This window comes from Xenopus laevis, chromosome 6L (assembly GCF_017654675.1).
Source record: "Xenopus laevis strain J_2021 chromosome 6L, Xenopus_laevis_v10.1, whole genome shotgun sequence".
Classification (NCBI taxonomy): domain Eukaryota; kingdom Metazoa; phylum Chordata; class Amphibia; order Anura; family Pipidae; genus Xenopus; species Xenopus laevis.
Window position 1 is genome coordinate 120,771,805 of NC_054381.1, and position 20,204 is coordinate 120,792,008.

General features: G+C 36.0%; 1 protein-coding gene across 1 annotated transcript in view; it reads right to left on the minus strand.

Moving 5' to 3' along the window:
* The window catches only part of prkdc.L (protein kinase, DNA-activated, catalytic subunit L homeolog), a gene marked incomplete at its 3' end in the record, with an annotated part of 95,847 nt that overhangs the window by 65,662 nt on the left and 9,981 nt on the right, over positions 1-20,204 (minus strand). Inside the window, 15 exon segments of the mRNA NM_001085601.1 lie at positions 279-385; positions 1,501-1,660; positions 1,836-1,955; positions 2,374-2,460; positions 2,929-3,088; positions 5,991-6,106; positions 6,892-7,041; positions 7,901-8,032; positions 9,028-9,077; positions 10,656-10,824; positions 11,401-11,565; positions 11,999-12,145; positions 15,626-15,783; positions 16,449-16,479; positions 16,558-16,613. Coding sequence (NP_001079070.1) covers positions 279-385; positions 1,501-1,660; positions 1,836-1,955; positions 2,374-2,460; positions 2,929-3,088; positions 5,991-6,106; positions 6,892-7,041; positions 7,901-8,032; positions 9,028-9,077; positions 10,656-10,824; positions 11,401-11,565; positions 11,999-12,145; positions 15,626-15,783; positions 16,449-16,479; positions 16,558-16,613 — 1,808 coding nt within the window.

A 20,204-nucleotide genomic window follows, 5' to 3' on the forward strand; every position in this document is an offset into this window, starting at 1 on the left:
ACACTTTGAATGTAAGTTCAGGCTTGAGAAAGGGCCCTGTGTAGCCCCAAAAGTTGCCATGTTTTGAAGTCTGCAATGAGCCAATAAAAGTCACTTTTTGCATTACCAAAACGGATTTGTGTGCTACAGCTATTTTGGACTTTGTAATAATGAAACTATAGCAGTAGCACAGTCTTTCTCCAAACAAGCTTTGTCTGTAACTAAAGACTTTGCAAAAATATATAAACATTGAGCTAAGGTTTGTAGTATATGGATGCATTTATAATGACTACACATACCACGGACAGAGTCTTCATTCGCTTTAACTGTTGGATTAGTTGTTTATTGAAGCCTTTATGCAATGAACGAGAAATGCGAACCATGTCCAGAGTACTGAGGGATTCATCTGAAAAATCAGTTAATTATTGTATTAAATTTTAAAAAAATGTTTTTATTTGAAAACCTCTTCTTTAGATATTAATTCAGTATTTGCCATACTACATGAAACAAATTTAAAAACCATACATTTGTTTAAATAAATTAAGGTTAAGGTTTGCTTCATAAAGGTAAGGTTATTCAGTGTCTGATAAAATTATCAGCAGTGATGCATTACATAAATAGTGTTATACATTTATAATGCTAATCCTTGTAAAAGCTACCCAAATGGCTAGAAAGGGTATACAGTATACAGATCCCTGTTAACCTAATTAAGCATGCATAAAGCACAGTAATCCTATGGATGCAAAAGATGTCTAAAACCATCTTGTTACTTGTAGTTGTCAAGGTTCACAGAGTCTTACACAAAAGGAAAAAAATACTGTTCTTTCCTCTCTGCCTTGCAATGGCTTTTACAACATACAAAGAGAGAAGTATGTTTCAGATGTTCACTTTTGCAATTTCCATGAATTTTCTATTTTTAGTGAGAGCCAGATTTTTGAGCTTGGCGCCACTAGGCCAGCCACAAACACTATGACCACTCACCCGGCCACCAACCGCTCCTTGTCACTCTACTTTGTTCGTTTATGGGGTTTTGTAATATAGTTTGCCCGGGTGCAGTCACTTATAGCTACCAATCAGCAGGTAGCAGTTACTTGGTCACCTGTTTAAAAAGGCTCTTCAACATTAACTCTCTCATACACAACAATTACCTTTCAGCAAAAAAGGCTGCTATGGTTTAATACACCATGGCAAACTTAGTGCATTTTATTACATTAGTTAACCCAAGAGTAGATGACATTTAAGGACTCAGAGAAATATTCATGTTTTTGTGTTTCCTTGCAATGTCTGGATAGTTTGTGGATTCTTTTGCATGTTAAATCAAAGAAGGGAAAAGGATGAATGAAAAACCTGTCCATTTGTAGTTATTTCTCGTTATCCCTCTATGATTTATGGAAGGATAGCATTCTGTTGGAATTTTAGAGTAATTTAAAAAAAAATTACGACTGAAATGAAACGTCAATGATGCTTCAAAAGATGAGAATTTTAAATTCTAACAGGATTATGCCAACGGAAGTATCTTACTTGTAGATGATAAATTTGTTAAGTAGCCATCAAGCAATGGAATGATATCCTTATAGTAGGGTTTCAGAATATCTGAAGGAATATTTGTTGACCAGTATTGTAGTGCATTCAATCCAACATCAGCAAGAGGTGGACAGCTCAGTCCAAGTTTAAATGCAGTCTACAAAACAATAGCAACCAAGAACATCATGTTATATGCACTGAAGATTTATGCTGATTTTGTAAGAAGCATAATTACTTCATGTATTTTACCAAGGACTAATAGGGAATAGAGAAAAAACAGAAGCATAAAGAGAACTGCATAAGAGGAAACAACCTACATATATTTTACCTACCTGTAATGCTGGTATGTAAGCTTTGATATCCATCATAATTATATCATGAGGCAAATGCAGAACAAAAGTTAAACATGACGCCAAAAGCTCATCTTTAAACTGCCTGATTTTTGAAGACACCTAAGTAGAGAAAACAATTATGTGAATGGAGCAAATGAAATAGAGAAAATACATCTGTATGGGATTTTTAGGGACAAATTTATTAAAAAGGTGAAAGTGATGGTTCAGCTTTGGTAAATATGTCCTTAGAAATAAGCATCTAAATAAATCAACGCTCTAGTTGAACTAGAGCTTAGTACATAACTAAACCTTCTCTACCTCTGGATTAATTTCCTTCATTCCCCTTAGTTTAATTTTTAACTTCACTCTATTAGGATGTAACCTCCAAAACCGATTACAATTTAAATTATATTGACAACAGTACTGCCCATGTTTTTTTTTTTAGAAAGAACGATTGCTCCACAAACAAAAGAAAATATTGTCTTTGAGTACAGGGAAGATCCAAAGACCAGGAAGCACATTGAAAGAAGTGTTTTACCTCTTTACCAAACTTTGCAAACAGAGCAAAACAAGATAACCGTTCTGGATCTTCAGGTGCTTTTTTGTATATTTTGGAAGTAAAACCCTGTTAAAAATAAAAGTATGACAGTTTGGTAGGGGGAAAAAAGGAAAGTCAAAAAGAAAACAAAATAAGGTTGAGTGAAGGACAACATGTGCATATGGTTTTTTTCTACATGTGAAAACCAAATGTTTGCCTGTCAAATGCACTTGAGGAAGGAGGGGCAAATTTTTCAAGTTTGACAAAAAAGCAAAGCATTTTTGTGTCAATAATAATAACAACAAATAGCGTAAATAACATTTTCTTAAATTTACTCCACCAAATTGATCTCTCACAATGACCATTCACAGTTCTCTTGCATAGGACACAAAAGACTGGATACTTACTACATCTTTCAAACTGACAAGGCATGCCCATATTCTGAGACTGAACCGAGAAAGTATACATCTTTTTCGGTTATTGCAACCATGTGGTCTTTAGAGCAATCTTCCAGATCTACATTTGGATACTATCTCATGATATAGTTTAACTTACCTCAAAGTACCTTGATTTCTTAGCATTTTTCATAACAACAGATAACAGTTTGTAGAAGCCACTGATTAGGGGGAGCCGTGTAGACTGTAGCACAAGTTCATAACCAAACACATAGACCCATGACTCGAAATATTCTATATGTTCCTTTGGTAAAATTTCACTGGAGAAAAATAGAAAATTTCTAAATAGCCCAAACATGTATTTTACCAAGCAGGAAATCAAAAATGCTTTTGCAACATAAAACATAGAAGGCAAAATGAAAAGTTTTATTTTAAATTATGTGAATTCTTAAAATAGAACCTATTGCTTCAGTTACACGGCATCTAGCACTGTTAAATCAGTCCCATTGAACAAAACAAAAGCAAGAGCAAAACTCATCAACTCTACAAGCAAATTCAATGTTTGTTAGTTAGTCCTTCCTTATGTATACTCCTAATAATGCATAGTACAGATCAAAGGTAGCACACAAGCCATTTCACCCCAATATTCTGAAAAACCAGGGAACAGAAAACTGCAGGCAGTGTCAGACCTAATATTAGCTTATAAATAAATATCCTGTGCATACATAGCACTGGCACATTTAAGCAGCGATTTATAGACTGATCATCACTCACATCGGCCCCTTCCCTAAGGGAGCTTACATTCTATGGTCCCTATAATATTTATACAACACATACTAGGGACAGTTTCATTGGCAGCCAATTAATCTGTCTGCTAAATTTTGGAGGAAACCAGAGTAACTGGAGGAAACTTTGAAACATGTCAGTGTGTTATAAAGCCAAGTGTCTGTGTGTAACCCTAATAACCCTAAAACCTCTGATACAGTGATGAAAGCTGAGAAAAATGATGCACTTCTAAACATGCCAGATATTTTTATTTTTTGTACGGATTTTTTTTTTTTTTTTTAATTTACGGGTCCAGGTCGGAGCTGTCCAGGTTCAGGTCGTGCCCCCCAGGTCCAGTTCGGGCCCCCCCCCCCACTTGCTGCCTGGGACTGGGAGTGAAAACAGTCTGAAATAAATTCTGCAGACAGTAAAATAATTTGTGTAGCCTGCAGACAGTGAAATAATTTCTGCAGACACAGTGAAATAATTTTTATTTTTGTTTTGCCGCGTAAATATGCTAGCGTCATGTGCCATTGCCTAAGCTTGAAGCCGCTTGAGTATTTAAACGGCAGTCGGCTTTTTTTTAAAAACACATGGGGGCAAATTCACTAAGATAGTTACGCCAGCGTCCGATTCGCCGCACTTCGCCAGGCGTATTTTCGCCAGCAATACGCAAATTCACTAAGATCCGAAGTTGCACTCAGGGGAAGCGCAAGGTTGTGAAGTTGCACTATCGTTAATTCGCCAAGCAAAGCGAAGTTACGCTAGCGATGCTTAATTTGCATACGGCGCCAAATTGAAGTTACAATGGAGGTATATGTAGCATCACTACACAAGCCTGGGACACCTTCAAAACAGCAAATAAAATTTTTATTTTGCCCTACACATGTGCCCACTGTATAGTTAAGGTGCCATGAGTTAGGAAATGTAGGGGGGAAAGAAGGGTAGCCCCCAAAAAAAATTTCGATCTTTTTCAGCCTATCACCCATAAAAAAAGAAAAAAACGCCAGCATTTTTTAGGACTTAGAAAATGTTTTAACTTTTTTTGAAGCAATCCCTATCTACTCTATTTCACTTCGCCTGGTGTGAGGTGGCGAAGGAAGTCTGTCGTAAAAGGTAGCGTTCAGAAAAATGCGCACGTCAGTGAATTTGTGTAGTTACATCCGTTGCGCAAATTCGCCCGGCGTAAGGGTGCGAAGTTACACTAGCGAATTTATGCCAGTGTCCGTTAGTGAATCGTCGAATTACCGAAAAATGTGCTACGCTAGCAAATTAACGCTAGCGTTAGGCGCTTCGTCCTTTAGTGAATTTGCCCCGTGGAGCGTACCACGCTGAAATAAAGCCCTACCCTAGAAGGGGGTCCTGTGGAAAGTGTAGCCTAGGGGCCTCACAGGTCCTCAATCCACCACTGCCCAGTAAACAGGGAAAGCAGAGATGGGGGAACTACTACAAAGTGTTTTGTTTTAAAGCCTATCATCCAAGAGTTTCTGGTAGAATCTTAGATAACTAGAAAAAGATTTAAAAAAAAAACAGGCATCATTGGTTTTGCAAATTTGCACCCTGCACTGTATTAAAATCGAAAAAAAATAAAAAAAAGCCTGCATCTTCTTCATAAATATAATGCTACGTTCTCTGGACAGGACTTTAATCATAGGGAGTCTCATAGGTGTCCCCCATTGTGCATGTTACTCAGAAGGGGAGCTCTGGTGAGTGCACGCCACAAAGAGGCCCTCATGGTGTGTACCACTCTGAATACCCTAACCCTACCATCGGTGCAAAGGTGGTGCCTCATCACAAGCCCAAAGTGAATACCCCATATGTAATAATAGGCATTAAGTTTGTCCAGGAGCACTAACACATGCCAACCAATAGGATGTTTGCTTTAAAACAGATGACCGGTACATGCTGTCTGTTGCTATGGCTTACTGCTCCTGAGCAAATTTAGCACCTTTTATTACATAATCCCCAATGAGTGCTAAGGGGTGCAATTTTTGGCCACTTAATGCTTCTGCATTTGTGGCAGCGAGTAGTAAATGAGGCCTCTAAATTGTATATTTGTGAATATTGTGATACGGACAACTGTACCAATGTGCATTTTAAGGACACCGAATAAGGTGGTGCGTCATCACCAAACGGGAAACTACTCTCCTAGGGGTGCTGAAATACCCAACAATAACTGCTCCTCAGTGTTTGTTTGATCCCAAGTAATCACACAAAAATGCCTCCCTCTGCATTTTTGGGCAATTACCTGGGTTCGCCACATGTAATGTGTTTCACATGTGGCAATGCAAACAAATAAGATGGGGCACGTGTTGTCAAACACTTAATCAACCATGGAGAGGAGATTACTTGCTGGGAAATTAAGCACACTAGCTGTCAGGGCCCTAAAAAATTAAACTTCTTGCTTTGGGTAAAGAAATAATGAAAATAATGTGACTTATTTTCTTCATACCATACCTGCAAAATTCTACAAGATTCACAAAAGCAGTAAAATCCTTTGGCTTGGTAGCATAGAGGTTGCCTGCTGGATCAGATGTAGCATTGATCAACAAATTGTTTATGCCTCCATCATCCTGAAAACATTATTATAAATAGTCTGTATTAAAGAAATGTTTTCACTACATTTACATTATGTAGCAGTAAGCAAGGAACTTTCACTTGCCTTTTCATTTTCCCTATGATCTAAAGTTGTTGAAGTCAGCAACTGTCAAAAAAGCTTGCTATTATGTGTAATTACAGATAAGCAAAATAGACAAACATGCCCATGCTTTATTTTGTACCAACCTGAATTAAATTTGTGCCATAATAATGTATTTGTATGAGACTGGATTCCCTCACTATTGTAATTTACAGTCTTTAAGGCTCATTTATTAACACTGGGAAAATTTTCAGCTGGGTAGTAACCTATACGAACATTTCAGTGATTAGGATTTTATCAGGCAGCAGCAGATGGAAAAATGAAAGCAAACATGTGAGGAGCTGTCATGAGTTACTGACCAGGAGCAAAATGGCCCAGTGTTGGAAAATTAACATTTTAGAAATGGCAAATCTATATTTTATAGTGTTACAGGAAGTTAAAGCTTTTTCATCTTCTCCTCAAATAAACAACATAACAATACTCACTCAATGCTCAAGTGGCAGGTGAAAAAGAAAACAATTACTTATTTATTAAAACATTCTGGAATTACGATGAAGATAAATACCGGACAGGTTTTCTACAGTATGATCATAGTATAGTTCCTTAAGTTAAAGAAGTCTTATTAAATAACTCTGTATTCTTATGTGAAACTGTAAAAATCCTGCTTGGTATAAGGTCTTCGGGTGTCTGGTTCACCTTTTCCTTGTATTAAAAACTCACCTCCTGTCCTGTGTCTTGCTTCTGGAGTGATAAATCTAACTTCTCAATAATCTTTAGAATGGATTTCATAAGCTCATCATAAAGTAATCTGTTTAGTGATTGTAGGGGTGAATTCACCGTCGAAAAGATTTCATCAGAAAATATGGAATCCTTTAACGACAAATAAATTTAAAGTATAACAAAATCCCCATAGCAAATAAACCACATACTTTAAGCAAGGCAAAATTACAACACACACATGTTCAGAGTGTTACTAAACAGAAAAGCAATATGCTACTTGTGATAAATGATAGAGATAGTTAGAGAGATGTGTTTTCCTAAGATTTTCTTTCAGATCAGATTATCTTGTCTTCCAAAATGTATCATAAATGAAGCAGTATTCACATTGAAAATTGGATTCCCGGTGGTGAGAAAGGTTTTCTTTTATATGTTCTCCTTGCACCTGGGTTGTGACTAATGATGGAGGGCTTTCTGTTGGATATCTTTGATATAGTGTATATTACAAAGAATATTTGACATTTATAAGAAAAAAACAGTTATTGCAAACAACAAAGGCTTTAAGGATGGTAATACAGGTATAGGATCTATTAACCAGAATGTTTGGGACCAGGGGTTTTATGAATAAGAGATCTTATCATAATTTGGATCACCATACCTTAAGATCGTCAGTTAAGTTATTGAAGCATTAAATAAACCCAATAGAATTGTTTTGCCACCAATATGGATTCGTGCAGCTTAACATTGAGTAAAAAGTATGGCTTTATTATTACAGAGAAAAAGGAAGTATTTTTAAAACGTATATGCTTTTTTTTTGGACTCAATGGGAGATTGAATTGCCATAGCTTTCTAGATAATGGGTTTCCGGATAAGTGATCCCAAACTTGTACTGCATTCCTGCTTTTGTTTCAGAGCCTTAATCTTGTGCACTGGCAGACTTAACAGTTCAACTCTAAGCACACTCCAGCATTTTCTTTGCGCCAGTTCAATCTGATCTAAGTACACATATTACCTTTAACTGATCACATCTAAGTAAATTTCTGAAGAGATCAAGGTAGTCCTTGTAGGTGGGAACTTTCCATTTTCCTGCTCTGACTTCACCAGTAGCTGCTGCTGTTTCAGCCTCAGAGCCTTCCTTTCCATCCTAAAACCAGGACTCACATTTAAAAACATTCATATATGTTCTGTAACATGCAAATATTAGCAGATGCATCAATGGATTGAAATAGATTTGGAAAGTAATAAATAGTGGACAGTAAAGGTGTAAAATTCAATCGGAGTGTTTTAAAAGGTTCTACAGATTGCGCATATAGTACTCCCAATTAAGGGATTCCAAAACCCTTGAGAACAGAATATGTTTTTTTTAAGCACCCTTGAATTCTTAGTGAAGGCAAAGAACAGACGGAAGGGGCCACAATTTGCAACTGGTTTTAATTTTATATTATTTGTGGGTTTGAGTTATTTCTAGCAACCATGAATTGATATGAATAAGAGACTGGAATGAAATATGAATAATAAAAAGTACCAATAACTATACATTTGCAGCCTTACAGAGCATTTGTTTTTAGATGGTCAGTGACTGGAAAACTGGAACGAGTCAGAAGAAGGCAAATAATTAAAAAAACTATAAAGAGGAAAAATGAAGACCAATTGAAGAGCTGCTTAGAATTATCCCGTTTATTATAAACTAACTTAAAGGTGAACCACCCCTTTAAATTGCTACAGACTACCTACCAATGTGATGTGCCCAACACTTGAGAGCAAGTGGACACTGGTGAGAGAAAGTATACTTAGCTATTGCATCAGGTTTAGTATATAGGTGTCAACATAGGGTTTATTACAATGATTTTTTAATGTATTTGTATTTTTATTCATGGTACATATATTATATATAATATATAATTTTAGGAACCCTTTCTCTTTATATTAGCAGTATCCCTCTTGAGACAGGTACAACCACAAACTGTATGCAGTACTACACATAGTAGCGGCCATCTTATATAGTGTTTATTATTTAATGCATATGTATTTCACTTAACTATTAATTTTTATAAAAAAAAAAGAGCCATGTGTGAAGCTGAGTGGCTCTAAGTATTTTAAATATTGTCAGTGAAACTATTATTAAAATTAATGACTTACCTGTGCCAAAACTACTGGTTTGGAGCAAACTCTAATCAATCCTTGATGCACTGAAAAACAGCAATACAAAAAAATATATGGTTATAGTTTAAAAGGATATCAAGAATGTATTTAGATAAATATATGAACATTTTATGAAGAATCCTCAAAATGTATAATGACAAAATAGCTGGCAACAAAGCATTTTGGAGTACTACCATTTTTGGAATTTATAGTTAAAACTTAATTTCAAGGCCCAAGGTCTGTAAAAATAAAAAAAGCTGTATGTATGCAGAATACCAAATGAAAAATAACACAACATGCTTCATATTCAAAAATACATAGCTGTTGTGGAGAAAAATGCATCAATGTTAAACTTTTAAAGATACAAATCTTAACTAATAAAGGGTTGCTTGATGAATATATGTAGGATTGATAAATGAAAAAGCAGGTGTATAGAATATAAAGTAAAAGAGCTAAACAGCGGTCAAAAAATACAGAAAATAGAATAGATGGAGTAATATTACTGCAACATAAAACAAATAGGAGAAAATAGAGTACTATATGTCTCTTTAAGTAAGGAGAAGATGAAGTGCTTAGGATTCTGCATGTAGAAAACAGCTTGATTCCTCAACCTGATGGTCATATAAGAAGTTTAAAAACAGCAAGTAACTGAGAACAGCCTCTGTAGGTTGAGGAGGAGGTTGAGGTATTTGAAAATGAAGTTGTCATAAATAGACAGAGGTTTTACAAGAAAATAAGGAAATTGAAGAGTGCTTTGGAATGGGATTTACAACATCCTCAGCCACAAGCAACACAAGTCAGAAAAGATGGTACCGAAATGTCAAAGATTATTTATGGCATTACTTGAAGAAGCAAACTTAAATATTTTCTAAATATAGAGATGTGAATTTCACTGTTGTTTGCAGCTATTGAGACGAAGTGAAAATTAGTCGAGATAGAGGAGAAGAAAGAAAGCAATTTAAATATAATGTATACATAATATAAGGTAGTGAGAATGAAAGGTAATCATCAAGTTCTGACTATATAAGGGGGTTGTTATCACTTCAATTCCAGTTACTCCAACTCTAAAGCCTCAAACGCTAACTGCTGGCCAAACCATCGTTATACCTGCTATGACACACCTACAACTCTTCTCTACAAGTGCAAAACAGGTATTTCTCTTTCTGTCTGTGTAGGAAATACTTTGATGAATTTTATTTCACCCTAACTGGTGATTTAACATGTTTTTATAGTTTTTGTAGATTGTTAGATAAGAATTTCCAAAGCCAAATGTAACCACAGTTACACTATGATTGTTAAATCTGGCAAGGATTTATAATTCTATATTCACAGAATATTGACTGTTCTACCATTATTAACGTCAGCAAGTCTATTCTCTTATTCTCAGTCTAGACATCCAGGCAATGGAAAAGAACAAAAACATGCCCTAATTGTTTTCTACTGGCAAACTATTTATGTTTACTAAACAGTATGTTCAACAGATCTTAAGGGTTTCTGATGAATTAGAAATTTAAAAAAAAAAAAATAGTTTTTCACCCCCCCCTACTCTCTAAACTATTGTTATAGCACAGGTAAGATATTTGACATTCATTAATTATTTTCAAAGTTGAAACATAAAAACATACCCACGGTACTAATTAAACTCCAAAGAACAGGCCCTTTTCCTGCCAAGGACAAAAAAACCTTCAGAACCGCCTTGCAGCAAGAAGACTGCATTTTCAGGCTGTACTGTGGAAAGCTGTCTATCTGGACAACTAGCAGCCGCTCAAGGATAGGCGTATACACTTCAGGGATCTGTTGAGAAAAGAGATATCTTGCTTTTATTGGGAATCCACTAAGTACAGGGACAATAGCAATTTAAAAAGGGATTCATTTTCTGAAATGTATCAGTTAGCTTATGGTTTCTTTTCTACTACAGGCAGTCCCAGTTAAGTATGATCTGTAGGTTTATTCTTGAGTTGAATTTGTATGTAAGTTAAAACATATACATTTACTTATTAAATGCAACTTAGACAGATGTCTGTCTTAACATAGTACTGTATTTGTTTTTACCTTTCTGTGCATATTTATTTTTACCTTTCTGTGCTCTGCAGTAAACAACACATGACAGAGGGGATTGGGGCAGGTGGTTTATTAGAGCTAAATGCTACTAAAGGCCATGCAAACCACGCTACATTACTGTAATACCCTCTGGTTGTAAGTATGAATTGTATGTAAGCCGGGTGTATGTAACTCGAGGGCTCCCTGTATTCTGATTAAGATGAATATAAAAGGTGATAGCAAAACTAGTTTTTCAGCATGATAAACAATGAATTTTATGGCAGCATATTTGCTACATTTTACTATGCAATGGTATACCGAATAACTTACAGAATCCATATGAAGTATAACACTTGCAACAGATTGTAGGAAGTTGGGTAACTGGTACACATTGTCCTCTTCTGTATCTGCTTCTGTTAAATACATCTGCTTGCAGCGCTGTATGAGCTCTATATACATTAAATCCACATTCTTTGCATTTACAGCTTTGCAGGGCTTTAACAGAGAAGGGAAAGCATACATTACTATCAAATATACATGTAATCCAGTTGTAGATAGTATCAGACTGCTCTTTTTTCTAATGAATCTTCCTACTGTACACTCTATGGGGGACCCTCCTTCCTCCTTGTCTCAACAAAAAAAACTAAAAAAAAAAACTATTGCAAACGTTAACTCGACAAGAATACATTTACGTTGGCAGCCACAATTGCCTAAGGGAGAGCATAAAAATCTTTTCTTTAAGCATGCATGAATCATGTAAAATAAAAAATGAAAAAATAATGTAATCACAATAATAAAACAATGAAATAGTATTTTTTATAAACATGTTCTAAAATTATATCTAAAAACTTTCCTACTGGTGACAAATTTTCACCGCAACTGTAAGTAAACGCAGTCAATCAAGAAAAGAAAAAAAAAAGAAGTATACCGCTGCAAAAAGTCCATATCCTCGAATTGCAATAGACAGTTCTTTATTGCTGGAATCCATTTTTCTAATTATCTCATAAAACTGTTCCATGAAGAAATGCAACTTGTTTTTATGTGTCTCCGCATCACTTGCAACAAGATGAGCTATCTAAGAACATAGAATGGGTTAAAGTAGATCAGTGTATATTCCAGCCACAACAAAGGGCTAATAAATAAAATAATAATCTAAATGTTAAGTCAGCCTGCTGAAATTCTGTTATTACTCGATATATAATTTGAGATGTCAACTACCTATCTGGAAGAGCTTATATGAAAATGAAGAAATTAAGAGCAATCCATTTTTAAAACAACAGTAAAAGCAAATGAGGGATCCTTTTGAATATATGTTCTGAGAAGGGGAACTTTCAATTTTAGTATCAATTTAACAATTGATACTAATTTGCTTTATCATTAAAGATTTTGTGGACTCTGTAGGAAGATAGTCAAAAGGATGGCAGAGAAGCATCTTAATTTTAATTGCTGCACTGAAAAGTACAGAGGGAACCCACTAGCTATCAATTTACAATGTAGGCTTAATCTGTCAGGTCACTTCCAAACATAACAGAAGACAGGGTGATTTTAAGCTTTTTGAAATTATATAGGAGGGGGGAATGCCCAGCCCCTCCAGTGAATGAGTATTGCCTGCAAGCATGTTAAGTGATAAATGGTAATAGCTCGAAAATGCTGCACTGTCTATTTTTTAGTGATAATCTTGCAGGTTACTCCCATTCACTTTTCAAAGGGATGGGGGAGCTAAATCAAGTATTTTGTCCCCCTTCCAAGTAGCTATGAAATTTCTCTGTCTGCCAGGTATGCATGAGCTGGTTGGAGATCACATTTTGAGAGTAATAAGCAATGGGAAAAGATGTAAGAGGTATAACAATAGCGGAATACTAAAGTAGGTTTCTTCTAAAACGATCTATTTTGGCTGCCTGATGTATACCATACTGCACCAAATGAAAATACAAATAGCCATATTAATAAATGTGTGTAAAATGAACCAGCAATGAAATATATATCATGCATGGTCACTGTACACCTTATAAAAATTACTATTTACATCTCTTACATTTTGGCCATATTTAATTTATAAATATGTCCCGAAGTGACAACATCAACTGTTTAAACACGTACAGTTAGGTCCATAAACCTTTGGGCAGACAATTTTTTTTCTAATTTCGGTTCTGTACATTACCACAATGGACTTTAAATGAAGAAACTCAGATGCAGTTGAACTGCAGACTTTCAGCTTTAATTCAGTGGGTTGAACAAAAAGATTGCATAAAAATGTGAGGAACTAAAGCCTTTTTTTTTTTTAACACAATCACATTATTTCAGGGGCTCAAAAGTAATTGGACAAATTAAAGAACTGAAAATAAAATGTTCATTTCTAATACTTGGTTGAAAATCCTTTCCTGGCAATGACAGCCTGAAGACTTGAACTCATGGACATTGCCAGATTCTGGGTTTCCTCCTTTTTAATGCTCTGCCAGGCCTTTACTGCAGCGGCGTTCAGTTTCTTTTTGTTTGTGGGTCTTTCTGTCCGAAGTTTAGTCTTCAACAAGTGAAATGCATGCTCAATTGGGTTCAGATCAGGTGACTGACTTGGCCATTCAAGAATATTCCACTTCCTTGCTTTAATAAACTCCTGCGTTGCTTTGGTTGTATGTTTTGGGTCATTGTCCATCTGTATTATGAAATGCCTCCCAATCAATTTGACTGCATTTAGCTGGATTTGAGCAGATAGTGTCTTTGAACACCTCAGAATTCATTCAGCTGCTTCTGTCCTGTGTCACATCATGGATAAACACTAGTGTCCCAGTGCCACTGGCAGCCATGCACACCCAAGCCATCTCACAGCCTACACCATTTTATGGATGATGTGGCTTTGGATCATGAGCTGTTCCACGCCTTCTCCATACTTTTTTCTTGCCATCATTCTGGTAGAGGTTGATCTTTATTTCATCTGTCCAAAGAATGTTTTTCCAGAACTGTGCTGGCTTTTATTTTTTTAGCAAAGTCCAATCTAGCCTTTCTATTCTTGAGGCTTATGAGTGGCTTGCACCTTGCAGTGTACCCTCTGTATTTACTTTCATGCAGTCTTCTCTTTATGGTAGACTTGGATATCGATATGCCTACCCCCTGGAGAGTGGTGTTCACTTGTTTGGCTGTTGTGAAGCAGTTTCTCTTCACCATGGAAATGATTCTGCGATCTTCTGTGGACGTCCAGGTCTTAAGTTCACCAGTGCTTTCTTTCTCAGGATGTACCAAACTGTAGATTTTGCCACTCCTAATATTGCAGCAATTTCTTGAATGGGTTTTTTCTATCTTTGCAGCTTAAGGATGGCTTGTTTCACCTGCATGAAGAACTCCTTTGACCGCATGTTGTCTGTTTACAGCAAAATCTTAAACATTTAAGCACCCCCCCTCAAATCAACTCCAGGGCTTCTATCTGCTTCATTGACAGACATAACAAAAGGAATTGCCCACACCTGCCCATGAAATAGCCTTTGAGTCATTGTCTAATTACTTTTGAACCCCTGGTCCAATTACTTTTGAGCCCCTGAAATGAAATGATTGTTTTAAAAAAAGTCTTTAGTTCCTCACATTTTAATGCAATCTTTTTGTTCAACCCACCGAATTAAAGCTGAAAGTCAACTGCATCCGAGTTGTTTCATATAAAATTCGTTGTGGTAATGTACAGAGCCAAAATTAGAAAAAAAGGTTGTCAAAAAAAGGTAAGTAATTTCTATGTAAAAACTTTGAGAGACAACTCCTTTAATCCCTGTTTAAAAGAGAAGGAAAGCTACCTAAGCAGTTTATTGCCCATAGAATAACCACAATAGTGCAAGCTATAACAGTATATTTATTCTTCAGAATGCTTTACCATGCCAGAGTAAACAGCTCTAGAAACTCTCTCTATTAAGGATACAGCTGCCGTTTCTCCCTGCTCACTCATAGCTGTGGGCTCAGATAACAGCAGGGAGGGGAGGAGGGAGGGGGAAAATGGAGGGGAGAGGAGCACACTGAGCATGCTCAAGCCCTAGTTCTGGAGGTTTATGCTGAAAACAGGAAATCTGATAGAGAAGCCCATGTATACAAGATGACTCAGAGCAGCATTACTTTCAGTTACTGGTGTATTTATATAGACCTTTCTGATAAAGCTTACTTAATTTTAGCCTTTAATTCTCCTTTAAGAAAAGAAAAGTCTAGGGCAGCAACTGCAAGTTTCTTTGTCTCCCAATTTGTGTGGCCACACCACTTTAATATTTCTTTGATAGGAATTGGTAGTCATCCATAAGGTAGCTGCTAAACTTCCTACTGTGGCTTTTAACACATAGCACTTAAGCTCTGTGTCCCTATATAAGCTCTGTGTACTGTGCTTATTTATAGTATTTATTGCCCGACTTGTCCTCCCAGTGTGTACTTTTATTTATATTGTACTTTTATGCTTTCTATGCTGGCGTTGCTCCTTAACAAAACTTTACAAATAAAGTTATATATACATACATACATACATACATAGGATTTGCTGTATAGGCAAGTGTGTCCTTTTAGCAATATCTTTGAGAGACAACCCCTTTAATACCTGTTTAAGAAAAGAGTCTAGGGCTGCAAATGCAAGTTTCTTCATCTCGCCATTTGTGTGGCCACACCACTTGGATATTACTTCAAAAAGGGATTGGTAGTCATCCATAAGGTAGCTGCTAAACTGAGAGGCGTGTAAGGCTAGCAAGTTTAATCCAGCTGCAATAAATACATCAAAATATTACAAAAAATAGCAATCATACAGCGAAGTATGAATAATATAAGGATCAAGTCTTTGCAAGAACTGAAGGTTAATAAATGAGTTTCATTCTCCTTTAAGGGCAATGGCAGACAGGGTAATTTGGCAGCCACGGGCAAAAAAAAGATTGCCACCTAAAAGCTGCCAAGCTTTTTATTATTTAAAAAAGCCCGCTGTGGGAAAAATATCTTGACTAACTAGGTTTTTTTCTACAAAACCTTGCGCAAGTTCCTTAATTCATGCAGGGTTCCTACATGATTGCTGGAGCCGGAAGGCTCAAGAAGTCATACATCTGCCCCTTAATCAATGAAAAAGTTTATAGGTAATAGATTATATAGTTGTACCAAGAAGTCTAGGGAGAGTGGAGCCATTGAAAAGGCAGGGAGGATATGAAACTTCTATGGATCCCTGCTGCCCAAGGGCCTCCAGTTGCACAGCTATGTATTATTTTTTCTAGTTTTTAGAATCTGTTTTGTCTTACAAATATGAAACAAAAGTTTTTAATTTCATCACTATCAAAACCATTTTAAAGGAATGCAAACATAATTCTATGTGTAATTTCCTGTGGGGTCCAAAATACATTAATACAAAATGTGCAATTTAACATATGTTAGATTTCCCTTACCTGAAGGAACAGCATACCTTTTCATCTCAACCTGTAAGAAATGTTTAGCACAAAGTGAGTTGATCTGTATTATTTGATTTCATTATTATGAATGTAAAAAAAAAGTTACCTGGGGGCTTATCGCTTTCACAGTGTAATCAAATATCTCTTTAGAGGTTCTAGGATCTAGAAAAGACATTTTATAAACATTTTTTTAAACTGTAGTACTTAAATATAACAGGCTTGCTTAAATTACTAAAAAAAATCTGTTGTGAAACATTTGGGTCTTTAGTTTTTATACAAGTTTCCATGGAAAGTAACATGCTACTTTCATCAGACTGCCAGTTCTAGGATTCAGTTATCTGGGTAAATGAAGACTGCTGAATAAAGACAGTGCAAGAAGTAAACTATTCTAATTATAAACAGCCTGCCCTTTAAACGTGTGCCCAGTTTCAGTTTAAATTGCTGCAAACGTGGCATTTTTTTTTTTCAAAATCTGTACTAGTGCTCCTAAAGAAAATACACTTTTATTTATTTTTTTTATAAGTGGAGGGTAAATGCATATTTAAAACCACTTTTAAAAGTATATGAAACCATTTCTGTTTTTCGGTTTTACTAGTCCTTTAACATAGTCTTCTATCTCCACAAACCAAATGTTACAGTGATACTTTAAAGCAAGTTTTAGTAGTGAAAACCCCTAGGTACATGTTGCATTTGGTTCTACCCTATGGGATCCTCAAATCTGATAAAAGAGAATGGTGGGTTGTTGTGGGCGAGGGGGGCCACAGTTTTGCAAACAAAAAGCATTGAACTTCTCTCAGCAGACATAAAGCAGACTATAAAACTGCTGAAAGAAAAGTTCGGTAACCAAAATCAGTGATGTGTAATCATGTCACAAAATAAGACGTGTATGTAAACAAACTATCAATGTTTTAAGCCTGCTGTGTTTCTGTATGGGCACTTTGAAAAAGGCTTCCCGCAAAAACTCTCCCTGCAATAAATCATAATACTTCTTAAGGACTGTGAGTGATACACACACAATAACTAAATAGTAATGATTTCCTCAATGTTTTCAGTGGATGAAATATGATTAGATACAGACATTTCAGCATATACACAGCAGTTTCATGTGCCCTTTTGGCATAAACCCCGTGTATAGAATTTGCAATCTCTGTTCATTAGTGTGTAAGACAAAATTTCTGCCACAATTACATACTTTATAGAACTTGGTATGCTTTATTGAAGTGTGCAATCCTGTTGGGTATCTTAAAACAATTAAGTTAATTTCTTCTTTTTTTTTTTTGTTATTCATTGTTTTATTATTTTCCAGTAGTGTTTACAGAAAAAGAAAATTTGCAATAAAGTTGATGTATGTAAGTTACATTTCTTAATTGTCTTTACATGAAGGGGTCTTTTGTGGACACCAGTCTATCTAGAAGCTTTTATGTCCTCCAACGCTCATGGTCTACTTGTTCAAAACAGAATGTCTCACCATTATAGCTTTCATTTATTTTCAGACTTAAAACTTGCCTTGGGGCAGCTGGGAAATTGACAATATGTCTAGCCCCATGTTGGATTTCAAAATTGAATATAAAAAAATCTGTTTGCTCTTTTGAGAAATGGATTTCAGTGCAGAATTCTGCTGGAGCAGCACTATTAACCGATTCATTTTGAAAAAAATAATTTTTCCCATGACAGTATCCCTTTAACCAACAGCATTTAATAATTTAAAAAAAAAAAAAAAACAACAACAAAGTTGTTGAAATTGAAGATACTGAAGATATAAACAAACAATCTGCCGGTGATACAAACACATTTGGCAACTTGCATGACCTCCTCTGCTGTTTTGGCATGACCAATGGTATTGCCCACTTTATTTCAATGCCGTACTGACATGGACTTTTATTAAAGCAATGCTAACTAATCTATCTAAATGAATGTTTAATTGCCCTACTATCTTAGGTACCCAGCATTGCCCAGGAAACTTGAAGTTACATCTTTAAAATAATTGGATGGTAAACCATTCACATTTGCAAATATACTGGTTTATCAAGCGCAGCACATTTCAAAACCTTCATGTGAAACTGAAATGTGCATGTTTCGTCCTTGGCCTACGGAGAAATTCTGGGATAATCTGAAATGATGTTAAGGCATTGGTCAGATGTGTGACTTTGGGGCAGGTAAATGACTGACTTGTTTGAAAGTTAGCTTCATTGAACAAACATTAAAGATTTAATAGTGAATGTTCTGTTATACAACATGTTTTCACTGGATATATAAATGCAATTGACAAGTATAATGCTTTCCTCTCCATTTTTGATATATGGTAATCTATCCAGCCACATTGTCTCTGAATGAGAGGATATATATAGAAACCCTGTCATTAAACAATATAGAAATACTATTTTTCCAGAAATAAAATACAGGTATTGTACCCGTTATCCAAAACGATTTGGACCTGGGGTATTCTGTATAATGGATCTTTCCGCTATTTGCATCTTCATGCCTTAAAGGGATACTGTCATGGGATTTTTTTTTATAAACAAATCAGTTAATAGTGCTGCTCCAGCAGAATTCTGCACTGAAATCTGTATCGCAAAAGAGCAAACAGATTTTATTATATTTAATTTTGAATTCTGACATGGGGCTAGACATATTGTCAGTTTCCCAGCTGCCCCCAGTCATGTGACTTGTGCTCTGATAATCTTCAGTCACTCTTTACTGCTGTACTGCAAATTGGAGTTATGTCACCCCCTCCTTTTCACCCCAGCAGCTAACAACAGAACAATGGGAAGGTAACCAGATAGCAGCTCCCTAACAGAACATAACAGCTCCCCGGTAAATCTAAGAACAGCACTCAACAGTAAAATCCAGGTCCCACTGCGACACATTAAGTTACATTGATTAGGAGAAACAACAGTCTGCCAGAAAGCAATTCAATCCTAAAGTCCTGGCTCTTTCTGAAAGCACATGACCAACCAAAATGACCTGAGATAGCTGCCCACAAAGGGGACTACCCCGAAACGTTGCATCGTGTGCAAATAAATCTTTGCAAGGGTTTTCCCTGCTTGATCGTGTCCAGTGTGCCATTGCCTTTTTTCCTTACCTGAGATAGCTGCCCACAAACCAATATTACAACTAAAAAAATATACAGTGTACTTGCTGGTTCAGGAATTCAATGTTATATTGTAGAATGAATTATTTGCAGTGTAAACAGTGTAATTTAGAAATAAAAACTACATCATAAAAATTATGACAGAATCCCTTTAAGTTTACTAGAAAATCATGTAAACATTAAATAAACCCAACAGGCTGGTTTTGCTTCCTATAAGGATTAATTATATCTTAGTTTAGATCATGTACAAGATACTGTTTTATTAGAAAAAGGAAATCATTTTAAAACAATTGGGATTATTCGGATAATATGGCATCTATGGGAGACAGACTTTCCGTAATGCTGAGCTTTCTGCATAACAGGTTTCCAGATAACGGATCCCACACCTGTACAGACAATGACATGAAGTGTGGTACAATAGGGATCTGCCATCTGGGCAATTTTCAGATCTGGGGTTGGATGGCAAACATTACCCAACCATTGGCCTGAATGGTAATAGCAGTCAATTCCTGGATCAGGCTATTATAGCTCAAAAATGCTCACTTTCATATTTCAACTGCAGTTGACCCATGTGCAACTGCCATTAGAAAGAATCTCAGGCCATATGACTGTGGTGTGGGGAAAAAAAACCCTGAATTCGCAACTAGGGAACCTGATAGGGA